This window comes from Neoarius graeffei, chromosome 9 (genome assembly GCF_027579695.1).
Source record: "Neoarius graeffei isolate fNeoGra1 chromosome 9, fNeoGra1.pri, whole genome shotgun sequence".
NCBI classification, from domain to species: Eukaryota; Metazoa; Chordata; class Actinopteri; order Siluriformes; family Ariidae; genus Neoarius; species Neoarius graeffei.
In genome coordinates, this window is record NC_083577.1 from 1,334,185 (window position 1) to 1,349,518 (window position 15,334).

Consider the following 15,334-nt stretch of genomic DNA (forward strand, 5'->3'; position numbering starts at 1 on the left):
GTGATGACCTGAATTTATGGTGCATCAGTTAGAGCTGAATTCAGAACTGAGTTAAAAACACACTCAGAGAACCTGTGAAATACCATCCGAGGGCAATATTACAAGCAAAAACATGACAATATAGACCCTTCCCACTGACGTCACCGGAAACCGGAAGTAAACAGACCCTGCGCCATATTGGAAGACCAACAAACTCGTGATCAGGGGGAAATAACGGCAGCGCGCGGAATTTAAACCCACGAGGCACTTGATTCATCATAAACCTACAATGGTAAACTTTTGTGCTGTGTTAGGGTGTTCCAACAAAGCTGATGGGAAAGGTGAAAAGAAGTCGTTCTTCAGAATACCAGCTGTGATTGAGACACAAGGGGAGCAAACCAAGGAGCTTTCTGCCAGGAGACAGAGAATAAGTGCATTACTGAGTGTCTCTGAGCAAAGGAGAGCCTGAACGTTGCAACCTCCCTATTGGCTGTTTATTGGCTGTTTGTAAAAATGTATCAATTGTTGCCCTTCATCGCGGACTCGAGAGACGAGACCTGACGAGTTAGTTCGTCGGTAGCAGAACAAAATGTCTGGACACAAATCGGGTTTTCAGAAAAGGAAAGAAAAGAAACGGAGGGTCGAAAATACAAAAAAGGAGGCAGAAAATGCAAAATGAGTTTTAAGGTAGGACAAATGGTTCCTTTTGTGAGGCAGCCCGCCGTGGCTGCCTGCAGGCTTATTTATTATAGCCCATTTAGTTAAAATAGTTGATCTAAGATGTTTATAGTTATAGTTATGTGGTGGTTGTCCTCAGTGTTCGAACTATGCCGATATTTTCGGGGGGTCCTTTTTTTTCCCTGGGGGGGGTGCTTGCGCTTGTCTCGGAGCGCGGATCTCCAAACACATGAGAAGCCTATCTTACGCACATATCACGCGGACTCCACACCTCCACACACGCATCGCGTCTGAAGTCATAACTCATCAGGGGAAATCGTGTCCGCATTGGCATATTCAAAAAACAACCTCGCGTCAACAATGATACCACACGCAAGAAAAAAAACAGTCAGGCTACTCAACAACCAACCTGGCAGCAGCAGTCGTTGTCATATCGGTTTATTTTATCTTTGATGTAAACACAACACTTCAGATATGCAAATGCTTCCCGTTACACACGATTGCTATGTCAATAAACATCATTTTGCCAATATTTTAGAGACCCCCCAACATTTCCCAAATCATGTTTTCAAGGGATCTCATGTCTGTTTCGGGGATCTCGGATCCCCCGAGTACCCCCGTAGTTCGAACACTGGTTGTCCTGATTTAGACTGGTGTGTTTTGTTTTGTTTTTTTGGGGGGGTGCGCGATGTTGCACCCGGGTCCAGATTAGGGCAGAACCGGCCCTGGCCACATTTCAGGTGTAGTTTGTTTTATGTATGTATGTACTTGCATAGATGTGTACTTGGTCTTCCAATATGGCGCCTAACAAAATCTCGCGGCGCGGTGACGTCATGCGGGAACCCTCTATAAAGTAATTATTAGTATCATCTTCATAAAGTGCACAAAAATTGTAAAGTTTATTAAGAGAAAGCATTTAAATGAGAGACATTGCTTATCCTAAGCAACAAATTATTAGGATTTAACAAATTAGGATTTAAATTAAAGAGAGCTGTAAGTGTAGAAGATGAGTGCTTGGTCAGTTTATCCTTCAAACCACCTACATGTTTTCTTTACAAGAAAGTGCACTGGATTAACATTATCATTACAGTCTTAATTACATAACTTAAAATAGCTAAATTAATTGTGTGATGTATTCACCTACATCCTGGGCAAACATTATGAGTTCATGACCATGATTTAACATCTCACAGCTTCCATACATTGTACATATAATTAAATAATTAACTGTATTACATCCATATTCACTGGATATGAGCTAGGATATCAGCTCATATACCGTGAGTAGAGAAAATCAAAATGGCGGAGCGTGTTGCTGAACCAACCAAGGACGAAATAAAAACTCTACTCGAAAACAAAAACACAAAAAAACACAAAAAGCAACAAAATCTGGAATAAAAGTATTTGATGGTAAGAACGTATCTTTTTTTAATTTTTCACAAATTGCTCCTGTCATTTCGCCGGTTTATTTACATTCTAAGCAGAAATTATTTTGTGGGACGTTTTGTATAAAATTTTTATTTCTCGAATTTGCCAAAAAAATGCCCCGTTTCTCAAAATCCAATGAATGTGGATAGAATAAAACAGTTATTCCACTCAATCTCATCGTACATGGATTATAAATAACTCAGTGCTATGCGCCTCGTTGCCTATCAGCTCATGTACGACTCGATTTCATGGAATAATTGTTAAATATTTATATAGATATAATGAGATGTGCTGGATCAAGTGCTGTTTTACAGTATAAGCTGTGGAATAATAAGAGCGGAATCCATTTTGTAAATTGTGATCATTACAATTAAAACTATTCATGCAGCGATATGTTGCCAAGACACTCAACTCCTGTTAGATATTTATTTCATCGCTTGCCACCTTCTCATTCGTATACCATCATAATCATATTTTTGCCATAGTTTACATCATATTATATTTCACAGCAAATAAAAAAAAAACACTATGTACGTCTTCATTTTGCAATTTCTATCCCAGATTTTTTTTTAAATTTATTTTATTTTTGGGCTCAAAAGCAAGTGCTTGTCTCGATGCTACTGAAACCTCTGGAGTTGTGAAGTACATGCAGGTGATTTACAAATTTTCAAAACTGTGTCAGAAAGTCGACTTAAGCAAGTGTTTAGCCCGTCTCAAATACGCACAAATATCAGCATAACTTTTGGACATAAGTCACCAAATCAGAATCAACACTTTAAAGTTGTGAAACTACATATTTTTAATCATGCTGGTTACACAAGCCAGGATTAAATTAGCTGAGAGTGAATTAAAGATTTATTGAACCTCTTCATTCAACCAGGATTAAAATCCCAACCTCTGAATTAAATCTTGACTTCAGATTGAGATTAACCATGATTAATTCTCCAGTTGAAACAAGCAACATCACCATTAAACTACAACTGAAGTATACAGTAATGGAGCAACAGGACTGAAGTTAACCTAAAGTATTCTGTCAAGCTCAAACCAGGATAACGATCCTCATTAACAGACAAAAAACAAAACAAAACAAAAAAAAAAAACAACATATGATCAGTGTTGGTGCAATCCAAACAGATCTTTTTCAGACCTGGAAATTAGCTCCATTGTTGCTGAGCTCCACCCCTTTTCCTCGCATGAGATGTATATACAGTGGTGCTTGAAAGTTTGTGAACCCTTTAGAATTTTCTGTATTTCTGCATAAATATGAACTCAAACATCATCAGATTTTCACACAAGTCCTAAAAGTAGATAAAGAGAACCCAGTTAAACAAATGAGACAAAAATATTATACTTGGTCATTTATTTATTGAGGAAAATGATCCAATGTTACATATCTGTGAGTGGCAAAAGTATGTGAACCTTTGCTTTCAGTATCTGGTGTGACCCCCTTGTGCAGCAATAACTGCAACTAAACGTTTGCGGTAACTGTTGATCAGTCCTGCACACCAGCTTGGAGGAATTTTAGCCCGTTCCTCCGTACAGAACAGCTTCAACTCTGGGATGTTGGTGGGTTTCCTCACATGAACTGCTCGCTTCAGGTCCTTCCACAACATTTCCATTGGATTAAGGTCAGGACTTTGACTTGGCCATTCCAAAACATTAACTTTATTCTTCTTTAACCATTCTTTGGTAGAACGACTTGTGTGCTTAGGGTCGTTGTCTTGCTGCATGACCCACCTTCTCTTGAGATTCAGTTCATGGACAGATGTCCTGACATTTTCCTTTAGAATTCGCTGGTATAATTCTGAATTCATTGTTCCATCAATGATGGCAAGCCGTCCTGGCCCAGATGCAGCAAAACAGGCCCAAACCATGATACTACCACCACCATGTTTCACAGATGGGATAAGGTTCTTATGCTGGAATGCAGTGTTTTCCTTTCTCCAAACATAACACTTCTCATTTAAACCAAAAAGTTCTATTTTGGTCTCATCCGTCCACAAAACATTTTTCCAATAGCCTTCTGGCTTGTCCACGTGATCTTTAGTAAACTGCAGACGAGCAGCAATGTTCTTTTTGGAGAGCAGTGGCTTTCTCCTTGCAACCCTGTCATGCACATCATTGTTGTTCAGTGTTCTCCTGATGGTGGACTCATGACCATTAACATTAGCCAATGTGAGAGAGGCCTTCAGTTGCTTAGAAGTTACCCTGGGGTCCTTTGTGACCTTGCTGACTATTACACGCCTTGCTCTTGGAGTGATCTTTGTTGGTCGACCACTCCTGGGGAGGGTAACAATGGTCTTGAATTTCCTCCATTTGTACACAATCAGTCTGACTGTGGATTGGTGGAGTCCAAACTCTTTAGAGATGGTTTTGTAACCTTTTCCAGCCTGATGAGCATCAACAACGCTTTTTCTGAGGTCCTCAGAAATCTCCTTTGTTCGTGCCATGATACACTTCCACAAACATGTGTTGTGAAGATCAGACTTTGATAGATCCCTGTTCTTTAAATAAAACAGGGTGCCCACTCACACCTGATTGTCATCCCATTGATTGAAAACACCTGACTCTAATTTCACCTTCAAATTAAGTGCTAATCCTAGAGGTTCACATACTTTTGCCACTCACAGATATGTAATATTGGATCACTTTCCTCAATAAATAAATGACCAAGTATCATATTTTTGTCTCATTTGTTTAACTGGGTTCTCTTTATCTACGTTTAGGACTTGTGTGAAAATCTGATGATGTTTTAGGTCATATTTATGCAGAAATATAGAACATTCTAAAGGGTTCACGAACTTTCAAGCACCACTGTAGTTTAAATGGAGGGGTGAACTGTTAGCTGCCAGTGCTACCTGCTACACCAATTACATTTACTGCAAGTCAAATTAATTCAGTCACTTCCTTTATGATTCCCAAGGACAGTTTCTATCTATCTATCTATCTATCTATCTATCTATCTATCTATCTATCTATCTATCTATCTGCTTGTTTTCCCTTAAAGCATATACGCAGAGCCATGGCCTCACTTTTTGTTTATAAATGCCTTGAGACCTCAAGAATGGCACAGGAATAGTTTTAAGCTTTTACAATAAATCTAATATGGTAATTTTTATGATTAAAGTGATTTATATAGGTAGCGGTCTGAGTAAATGACCTTGACGTCCATGCCGTCACAGCAGGAAGTCTATCGGTCTCATCGCCACTTCCGCTATACTAAAACACAGAGCTGACTGCAACTCCGATCCTCCATTTTGAACTAATTTATCGCCATGCCATGTAGATGTGCTGCTGGCCGGTGCAGCAACATGACAGAAGGTGGATTTACGTTGCATTCATGGCCCAAGAATGTTCAAACTGCAAAGATTTGGACGCATTTTGCGAGACGTTCACGGGCACATTGGGAAGTGGTCACGGGCACACGGGGACCTACGAAGTGGTCTCTCCTCTGTTCTGCACATTTTACTGAAGACTCGTACAAGACCTCTGATCTGTAGAGGAGCGTTGGCTATAAGACCATACTGAAAGAGGGTGCAGTACCAACAATTAAATAAAACTACGAGAAAAGGAAAGTATTTATTTATTTTATTTATTTTTTTAAAAAATTAAAGTAAGTTCAGTTGCACCAGTTCTCCTGGAGTGTGAGCTGAGGGTTGTTGGTAAAACCCGGGACAGAACAGGACATGACATATTATCGCTTGGGCAGTGACCTCCCCGCAGTTGTTGCTAAAACCGGTGATGTTCCGTCCCGGGTTTTACTAATTGCCTGAGCCGAGCAGTAATGGCGGAGTACTCAGTATGAACAAAATGGAGAATGAGTGGAGCAGCCGTCTGATTTCTAAACTGGATATTGCTGCCATCTCGCCTTTATGTGGAAGAAGCGAATGAACGGAAAACTGAACGAACAACTGAAAGTCAGATTGTTTCAAAAACAATTGGCCTTCAAGAAGCGAGAACACAGACGGGTAAACTCCAACTCTCATTTGGATAAAAAAAACAACAACAAAAACAACACATTGTTTCCCTGCATTTAGATTAATCCATGTAACTTGTATTGTGTGTTTAAGTTAGCGGTATAAGATTATTTAATTTGCTTCAGAATGTGATTGTCTCAGTTCATCTGATTATTTAATGAGCCTTTTACATTTTATCAGTGAAAATGCATGCATGTACATGTATGTTGCATAAGTTATAGCACCCATCCTGTTTTAATGAGAGTCAACCCACAATCAGTGAAGTCAAATCAGTCTTAGTTGAGCGAGTCGGTAACGCTATTTCTTACTTTCACCATAAATGTTTATTGATATGACTTTGGTCTATAGCTGTAAAAAGCCTCGGCCTTAAAACCGGTTCCCGCTGTGACATCGCGCACTCAGGGCTGGCTGGCTCAGCGGGGCAGCGCCAATCACAACTTTGCGGTCGATTGTAACTCTCAAAAATATACAGTGGGGCAAAAAAGTATTTAGTCAGTCACCAATGTGCAAGTTCTCCCACTTAAAAAGATGAGAGAGGCCTGTAATTTTCATCATAGGTACACTTCAACTATGAGAGACAGAATGGGGGGAAAGAATCCAGGAAATCACATTGTAGGATTTTTAATGAATTAATTGGTAAATTCCTCGGTAAAATAAGTATTTGGTCACCTACAAACAAGCAAGATTTCTAGCTCTCACAGACCTGTAACAACTTCTTTAAGAGGCTCCTCTGTCCTCCACTCGTTACCTGTATTAATGGCACCTGTTTGAACTCGTTATCAGTATAAAAGACACCTGTCCACAACCTCAAACAGTCACACTCCAAACTCCACTATGGCCAAGACCAAAGAGCTGTCAAAGGACACCAGAAACAAAATTGTAGACCTGCACCAGGCTGGGAAGACTGAATCTGCAATAGGTAAGCAGCTTGGTGTGAAGAAATCAACTGTGGGAGCAATTTTTAGAAAATGGAAGACATACAAGACCACTGATAATCTCCCTCGATCTGGGGCTCCACGCAAGATCTCACCCCGTGGGGTCAAAATGATCACAAGAACGGTGAGCAAAAATCCCAGAACCACACGGGGGGACCTAGTGAATGACCTGCAGAGAGCTGGGACCAAAGTAACAAAGGCTACCATCAGTAACACACTACGCCGCCAGGGACTCAAATCCTGCAGTGCCAGACATGTCCCCCTGCTTAAGCCAGTACATGTCCAGTCCCGTCTGAAGTTTGCTAGAGAGCATTCGGATGATCCAGAAGAGGACTGGGAGAATGTCATATGGTCAGATGCAACCAAAATAGAACTTTTTGGTAAAAACTTAACTTGTCGTGTTTGGAGGAGAAAGAATGCTGAGTTGCATCCAAAGAACACCATACCTACTGTGAAGCATGGGGGTGGAAACATCATGCTTTGGGGCTGTTTTTCTGCAAAGGGACCAGGACGACTGATCCGTGTAAAGGAAAGAGTGAATGGGGCCACGTATCGTGAGATTTTGAGTGAAAACCTCCTTCCATTAGCAAGGGCATTGAAGATGAAACGTGGCTGGGTCTTTCAGCATGACAATGATCCCAAACACACCGCCCGGGCAACGGAGTGGCTTCGTAAGAAGCATTTCAAGGTCCTGGAGTGGCCTAGCCAGTCTCCAGATCTCAACCCCATAGAAAATCTTTGGAGGGAGTTGAAAGTCCGTGTTGCCCAGCGACAGCCCCAAAACATCACTGCTCTAGAGGAGATCTGCATGGAGGAATGGGCCAAAATACCAGCAACAGTGTGTGAAAACCTTGTGAAGACTTACAGAAAACGTTTGACCTCTGTCATTGCCAACAAAGGGTATATAACAAAGTATTGAGATGAACTTTTGTTATTGACCAAATACTTATTTTCCACCATAATTTGCAAATAAATTCTTTAAAAATCCTACAAATGTGATTTCCTGGATTCTTTCCCCCCATTCTGTCTCTCATAGTTGAAGTGTACCTATGATGAAAATTACAGGCCTCTCTCATCTTTTTAAGTGGGAGAACTTGCACAACTGGTGACTGACTAAATACTTTTTTGTCCCACTGTATATTTTTTATTCCCATTTATGCAACATACAAGAGTCAAGGATGGAGATACTATCCACTCAGAAATTTATTTAAAAATAAAGGTTCTGTGTATCTCTTTTAAGCTTCAAGCTCTTCCTCTAGTGATTGCAATTCTCTGTGCTTTTTCACACCGTTAATGGAAACTATGCAGTCAATTTACACTCACCTGATAATGCATTAAGATGTTCATGACATAGTCATAGATCTCAGATAAGACACGCCCCGCAGGTTTATAGGGCAGGAGGACGAACTGGATTCCCAACAGAGGGACGAGAATAAGAGTGGCACGCACTGCCTTCATGTACAGACTTGACTCGGCCTGGTGCGTCACCTTCAGCTTGGTGATGAGGACACGCACGATGTTGAGCAGGAAAAAGAGATTGATCTGAGGATAAATAGGGGATGTAAAGAGGCTTTACTGATTCTTTTCATCATAAGTGAAAATCCAAGCAGCTGAACATTAGAGGACTTGCATTCAGGGGATTTGAACCCATAACCTTCGACAGCTAGTCAATGAGCTAAGATGTTTGCTTTCCATTATTTATCTGTTACATAAATGTTGCTCTGCTGAAAAGTAAAAGAGACTTACAGCCACCAGTTTAGCATTAACGCACACGTCTAAATCATCACACACTGGCCTTAAGAGACATTGTTTAAGTTTTATAAAACAGCATCATTATTTTTAAAAAATGTAAAATGCAAAGTGATTAACACATCTGTAATGATGAAACGAGATGTGATGATGGCCAGGAAAAACTCCCTAAGATCACAAATGAAAGGAAGTGCTGTAAAGTGCTGTGGCCTTTCTCTGGAACAATGTCATCAGGAGCAGAACAGATGACCCGCCCTCGCCCTCACTTTCGCTCTCACTCTCTACTCACCATCTTTACATACCGTAGCTTCCTATTGTTGTTGTTTAGACGTGATTCCCTCAGGTGGGTGTGCAATTCAGGGTGCAGCCTAATTGGCTATTGTGCTAAATGCTTACAATAACCCTACACGCAGTGTCCGCTGGCCATTCCAGTTTATCAAACTGTTTCTCAAAAGTTTATCAGATTTGCATACACTTAGCTTATCATTTGTATCGAGGAAATTTATTGTGATACAAATCAAGACAGTTTTCACAGGCTGTACTGTGAATGGAAGGAAGAGTCACGGAGAACGAGCAGGTAATGAACGAGTGTCTACATCTGTGTGCAGGTTACAGCAGCTGATTTATACGTTTCTGTTCCTCTTCCACATGCCAGCCAGAGGTTTTCTTTTTGGTTTCTGTTTAATTAAAAAAGAACCAGCCTTTCATTCCCATCCTCCATGCCTTTGACCATGAAGTGACCTTCAAGCATCATACTTTTTATTAATTTATCGTTTGCATTTAATGTTGCGTTGTGTCTGTGAAACAGGTTCCTATTATCACTTATAACAGCTACAACAGTCTTTCCATCACTTTTGTCTGAAAGTTAATAAAGTCCTGAAGACTTTAAGTCAGAAAGCGTACAGCTTTACCCCTGATGGTTTTTATTGCCCAGCTCTATGCTACAACTGTTTTTTTTCTCTGAATCATTTTGTCAATATTTTGAAAATGGTGTGACATACATTTGTTTCTAGAAAGATGCAGATTTATCTTCAAATAGAAGAAGAAAAAAATATCAAGCTTGAAATCAGTAAAAGCATCTAGAAACAAGCTGAATAATCTTATATTTGATTTATAATAATCCCATAACAATAAGAAGAAATATTAGAGACTGTTGCCCATAATCAAGAGATTTTCACTTTTCTAAGGTATTTTTTTTGCAGTGGTTTATGGGTCATTCTAGAATTCGGGGTACATTTTGCATCTCTGAGATAAACCTTTTGTTATTTTCTACAAAAGAAATCTTTATTGAATCAGTTTTGAACAATAATGCAAATGATGACAAACTTTGACCAACAGCGATGCTTAATGTACATTTTAAACCCAATTTATCCATAAAACATTAACTAAATGACCCCCACCCCTCCCCCCATATTATTGTCTGTCTTCGACTCCTGATTCATCCATTCAACTCCAATAAACAGGAAGTGATTCAGTCTAACATTCTGGTTTTGGGGGCTGATTCTATTCACTGTTATCAAATCAATCGCATAGAAAGTCTACTTTCTGTATTATATGAAATTTCAGTTATAAAAAATATATATTTTATATCTGTCCTAATGTTCTTGTCAACTCTGTTAACTCTTATAAAACTGCATAAAATCCACAAAGACTTTTAATAATACGCATGACACCTGCACTGAGTGATGTCACTTCCTCTGGCAGGAAACTTCAGAAGGTCAGTGAGGTGTGTTCTGTTTCTTCTCTCATTAATTTGAACAAAACGTTGAGGATTTTGCACCAACAGTAGATTAATTATTTGTCAACTCTGTTATTGTGATATTGGAGTGAATCTCTCATTATTGTTTTTAAAAACAACATCATTAAAATCCATAAAATTCTGTTTTTATACATGCCATGTGGTCGCTAGTTTGAGGTTAGCATGTGGAGTTAAGACACAAAATGGCAGAAAATGTCAACTCTGTTATTGTCAATTCTGTTAATCAATTGCCCAGTTTAATGATAACAGAGTTGACGATGATTTTTTTTCCTTTCAACACTTGAAATGTACCTGCAATTATAGAACGGGCCATATACAGAGTATGAGTTAGACATTTGTGTGATTATAAACTGGTCGCTGTGTGCTCTACACTTTCTGTAGTTGGTAGCAACATTAGTGTTGTAGCTCCAGTGCAAATCTAAAGAAACAAATTATAGATGCCTAAAAACATCTTGTTTGATGAGTACACTGGTGTAAATGGAAACATTACTACACCTCTAGCATGGATAAAGTCTTCAGTTTTCAGTTACAGCAATGAATAATGATGATTCTACATTCTCGGGAAGCACATCATCAGTAACGTAGGAAACATCAGAGACATCCGTTAAAGGCTTGTTATGAACATAAATAACATGTATTCAAACACTCCAACATGATTGTGTGCAGTAATGGCACAACAACAACAACAACTCCAGATGGCTCACCAACAGTGCGGCGCAGATCGGCCCGTGGATGATGTACAGCAGAGACGTGTTTGAACTGATCCAGCAGCTACAGATTAAAAGGAAAACATAATAACTGGCATTTTACTTTTGGATGCACAACATTTTCACTCGAGTTGTATATTAAGAGTTAGCCATCAACGATTTGTATGAAAAGCAGGACACAAACTTATTGATATTTTATATGCACTCACTGGCCACTTTATTAGGGACACCCACACACCTACTGTTTTCTGCAGTTCTCTAATCCAGCGTTTCTCAACCTTTTTTCAGTCACAGCACCCTTCAGAAGTATGCAAATTCTCAAGGCACCCCCATATGAAATATACGCAGTCATGCTGACCCCGGCAGTGACGTTGTGACATGGGAAAGGGGGCCGTGAGACAAATTTTGATGATGCATGAGGCGGCGATGACCTGTATTAGTGTAACTATCTTTTTTGGAATTTTAATTAATTTTATTTATTTCAATGTTAGAATATATAATTTTGGGGGCGTCATGGCTTGGGTGGATGGGGTGCCGTGCCGTGGATCCGGGGACCTGGGTTCGGTTCCGGCCCGGGGTCGTTTCCCGATCCCTCCCTGTCTCTCTCTCCCGCTCGTTTCCTGTCTCTGCACTGTCCTGTCCAATGGAGGTGAAAAGAGTCCCCCCCCAAAAAAAAATCTTTAGAATATATAATTTTTTGACGGCACCCCTAATGAAGCCAGACGGCACCCCAGTTGAGAAAGGCTGCTCTAATCAGCTGATCCCTCGACAGCAGCACGATGCATCAAATCCCACAGATACAAATCAAGAGCTTCAGTTAACGTTCATGATGTTCAAACATCAGAATAGGAAACACTGTGATCTCACAGTGAAGTTTGACTTTCTTTCTCTCACTGTGGTATGGGTGTTGGTTTGATCCAGATGGACTGGTTTGAGTATTTCAGAAGCTGCTGATCTCCTGGGGTTTTCACACACAACAGTCTCTAGAGTTTACACAGAATGGTGCAGAAAACAAAAAACACTGAGTGAGTGAGCGACAGTTCTGTGGGTGGAAACAAACGCCGTGTTGATAAGAGAGGGTCAGAGGGAAATGGACAGATTGAGCAGTTTGAACTGCCAGGAAGGATATAGTAACTCATATAATCACTCTTTACAACCGTGGTGAGCAGAAAAGCATCTCAGCATGAAACAGCAGAAGAACACATTGGGTTCCACTCCTGCAGCCGAGAACAGGGATCTTAGAATCAACAACACGTTCGTATTAAAGTGGCCGGGAGTGTATGAGCTGTTCACTTTACATATTAATGTCTGTTCATTTTCATGATGGGTGCCAATACTTCTGGAGTTCATTGTACTTGCTTTGAATTTCAGGAATTTTTTTTTTATTAAATTCAGAGGAACACTGATCTATAAACAGTAGAGATTATTTTGTTTTCAAATGCTGTAAATTACAGAATGTAGGAAGTGCTGATCTGAGATCATTTCTCTCTGATATATAACTGACTAGCTGTATATGAAAATCAAACTGATCCTAGGTCAGTATTCATAGCTTAAATAGTGTATACAGTGTGATTTAATTAAGAATACTTACTTGTCATCATAATAATAACTTCTGGCTATGGTGTGTATTATAGTAGGTAACAGTGGGAAGCCTGAAACATAAATAAATAAATGGCAATACCATTTTCTAAGGATTAATAAAGGTTCATAACAGAACACCAGACTAGATATGGTTTTAAGCTTCTAGGTTCTGAGAACTCACCCCATCCGAGAAGATAGTACCACATTAAATGCTGTTTTTGGGCAAACACAGCCACGACGATGAGCGTGTGGAGGTAAATTCCCTCACACAGCATCCAGAAGTAGTTACACCCGAACAGGTAGAGATGGAAAAACTGAGAAACTTTACAGCTGGTCTGAAGGGGAGAGATTTCAAATAAAGAAAGCACTGTTAACAAATTAAATTAGGCAGATGATATTAAATCCAGATCAAACTTAGATCACACAGACTGAATCAAATTCAGGCTGCATAATCATTCGAAATGATTCCGTTTCATTTTGTGTTGCACAGTTTAGATCAAAATGTGATGTTATCAGATCAAATGAAACATTTTAATCAAATCAGATCTCATCCAAACTCATTCAGGAAATATGTGGACCACATAATCGAGGCCCATGCAGTGAACAGTACCAGGGTTGCCAGATTGGGCTAGTTGAACAATACTCAGTTTGCGGATATATTGTTCACAGCAAATAATCAGAATGAAATCGAATACATTTACACAAAATAAGGTGTATACGCAGACATTCTAAAAATTTACGAGACAGTAGCCTGTAGCATAAGTTATACTGCACTGTCAGAAACGGGGGTAAAGTAGGAGTCCATTTCTGTCCCCCAAGGTACAGACTACACTCACGTACCCCCTAGGGCTCATTATTGGACCTCAAGGTAACTATTTGCACCTTTTTAGGGCCAAAAAGGTAAATATATCTTCCAAAGCAGTATATAAAAGGTACAAATAAATAACAGAGATTTCTGCCACGGTGACAAGCCGTTGTACCCCTAAAAGTACAATAATGTACTTTATTTTCTGAGAGTGTATGTGATATCCACAGATTGAGAGAAGGACGTTAGGCCATCTTTCTCTACCAAAATCTATGGTCATTAGCTGCAAATTTTGATCAAGGACTATTAAGAATTCACATTAAGATTTCAGATCAAATTCAGCTTTAGAAATCAAATCACATTCAGGTTAAAAAAGATAGAGAGAGAGAAACGGATTCAGATAAAACCCAGTTGCTAAAATCAGGTAAAAATTTGAACCATATAATGATTAGATTTTTGACCCAGATCAAATCTGGCAACTCAGGACAAATTTTGATCAAAACTAGACCAGATCAGATTCAGTCACAAAATCGAATCAAATTTAGAAAAAAAATTCTCATAAAAAAAAAAAAAAAATCATGTAAACATCGGTTGCTTTAATCAGGTCAAATGTGAACTATTTAATGTTCAGATTTCTTCACACAGATTTAATTCACATTCACAACAAATTTATTCCCCCAGATGGAGACCAAATCTGAGTAAATCAGATTCAGTTGCAAAACAAAATAAAATTCAGATTGGATTCAAATGAGAATGAGTTACACAAATCAAATTCAACTTTAGATAAAGAAAAAACCTTTGAATCGTATTAGATTTGTTCACACTGATGAAATACAGATCAAATCTGGGCAACCAGATCAGACCAAAAATACAGCCTCGCTGATTAGATCAGAGTCAAACAAATCAAAGCTTGATCAAATCCTGCTACACAAATCAGATCAAATCCATTTGTATAAATCCAATCATTTGATGATACACTCTTCCAATTTCGTGCCACCAATCAGATCAAAATCAGATAAATACGGATCACATTTGTTCGCCATAGATCCGATCAAATCTAATTATAAATTCAGATTTTTCCTTAGAACAGAAAAACTGATTTCAGTCACAGATCAGGACAAACTGCACCGTTCCTGATGCCACGCTCACCGGATTTCTCTGCACTAGTTCCTGGTTACTGGCCACAGCTGTTAACCAGATGATGGTGATGATGGAGTTCAAGATGAAGGAAAAGAAGAGGTTTTTGTGCAGGGTGATTCTCTGGCAGCTCAAACTCCTGCCAGGGAAAAAGGAAAAAAAAATCAGGACACTACAGACGCAGAGAACATGAGGAGAACATCTTCACTGTATCACAGCACCGCTTTTACACACTTACTTAAAGTGGAAAAATATCCCAAGTGAAATAAACAAGGAGATCAGAGACAGCCCGTGTCCTATCAGGGCTAAGTAGAGCAGGTTTATGGCAGTCTGAAAAAGACGAGTGAAAATGGATGAATGTTTAGTCACATTATAAACGGTTTCCTGTGTGGTCTGTCTGCTTTCCTGTAAACATTCTCATATAACTGTTACTGTAAGCATAATTTATGATATTTTTGCAGGTGGTTGTTGTTGTTGTTGTTGTTTTGGGTGTTGTGTGGAGCAGAAGCTTTATTGACTCTTTTGTTTATTGGTATCAGTTTCTTTAGAACGTGAGCTCTGTTCCCTGCTGCGCAGCCGTGAAATAGTAATCCATATTT

At 39.4% G+C, this 15,334-nt stretch overlaps 1 protein-coding gene across 2 annotated transcripts in view; it reads right to left on the minus strand.

Moving 5' to 3' along the window:
• The window catches only part of calcrla (calcitonin receptor-like a), a 129,798-nt gene that overhangs the window by 12,453 nt on the left and 102,011 nt on the right, over positions 1-15,334 (minus strand). For both annotated transcript variants that reach the window (XM_060928933.1, XM_060928934.1), the window contains 6 exons: positions 14,974-15,065; positions 14,748-14,874; positions 12,975-13,128; positions 12,804-12,864; positions 11,210-11,276; positions 8,321-8,539 (listed from right to left, as the gene is read on the minus strand). In XM_060928933.1, coding sequence (XP_060784916.1) covers positions 8,321-8,539; positions 11,210-11,276; positions 12,804-12,864; positions 12,975-13,128; positions 14,748-14,874; positions 14,974-15,065 — 720 coding nt within the window. The remainder of the gene's footprint in view (positions 1-8,320; positions 8,540-11,209; positions 11,277-12,803; positions 12,865-12,974; positions 13,129-14,747; positions 14,875-14,973; positions 15,066-15,334) is intronic.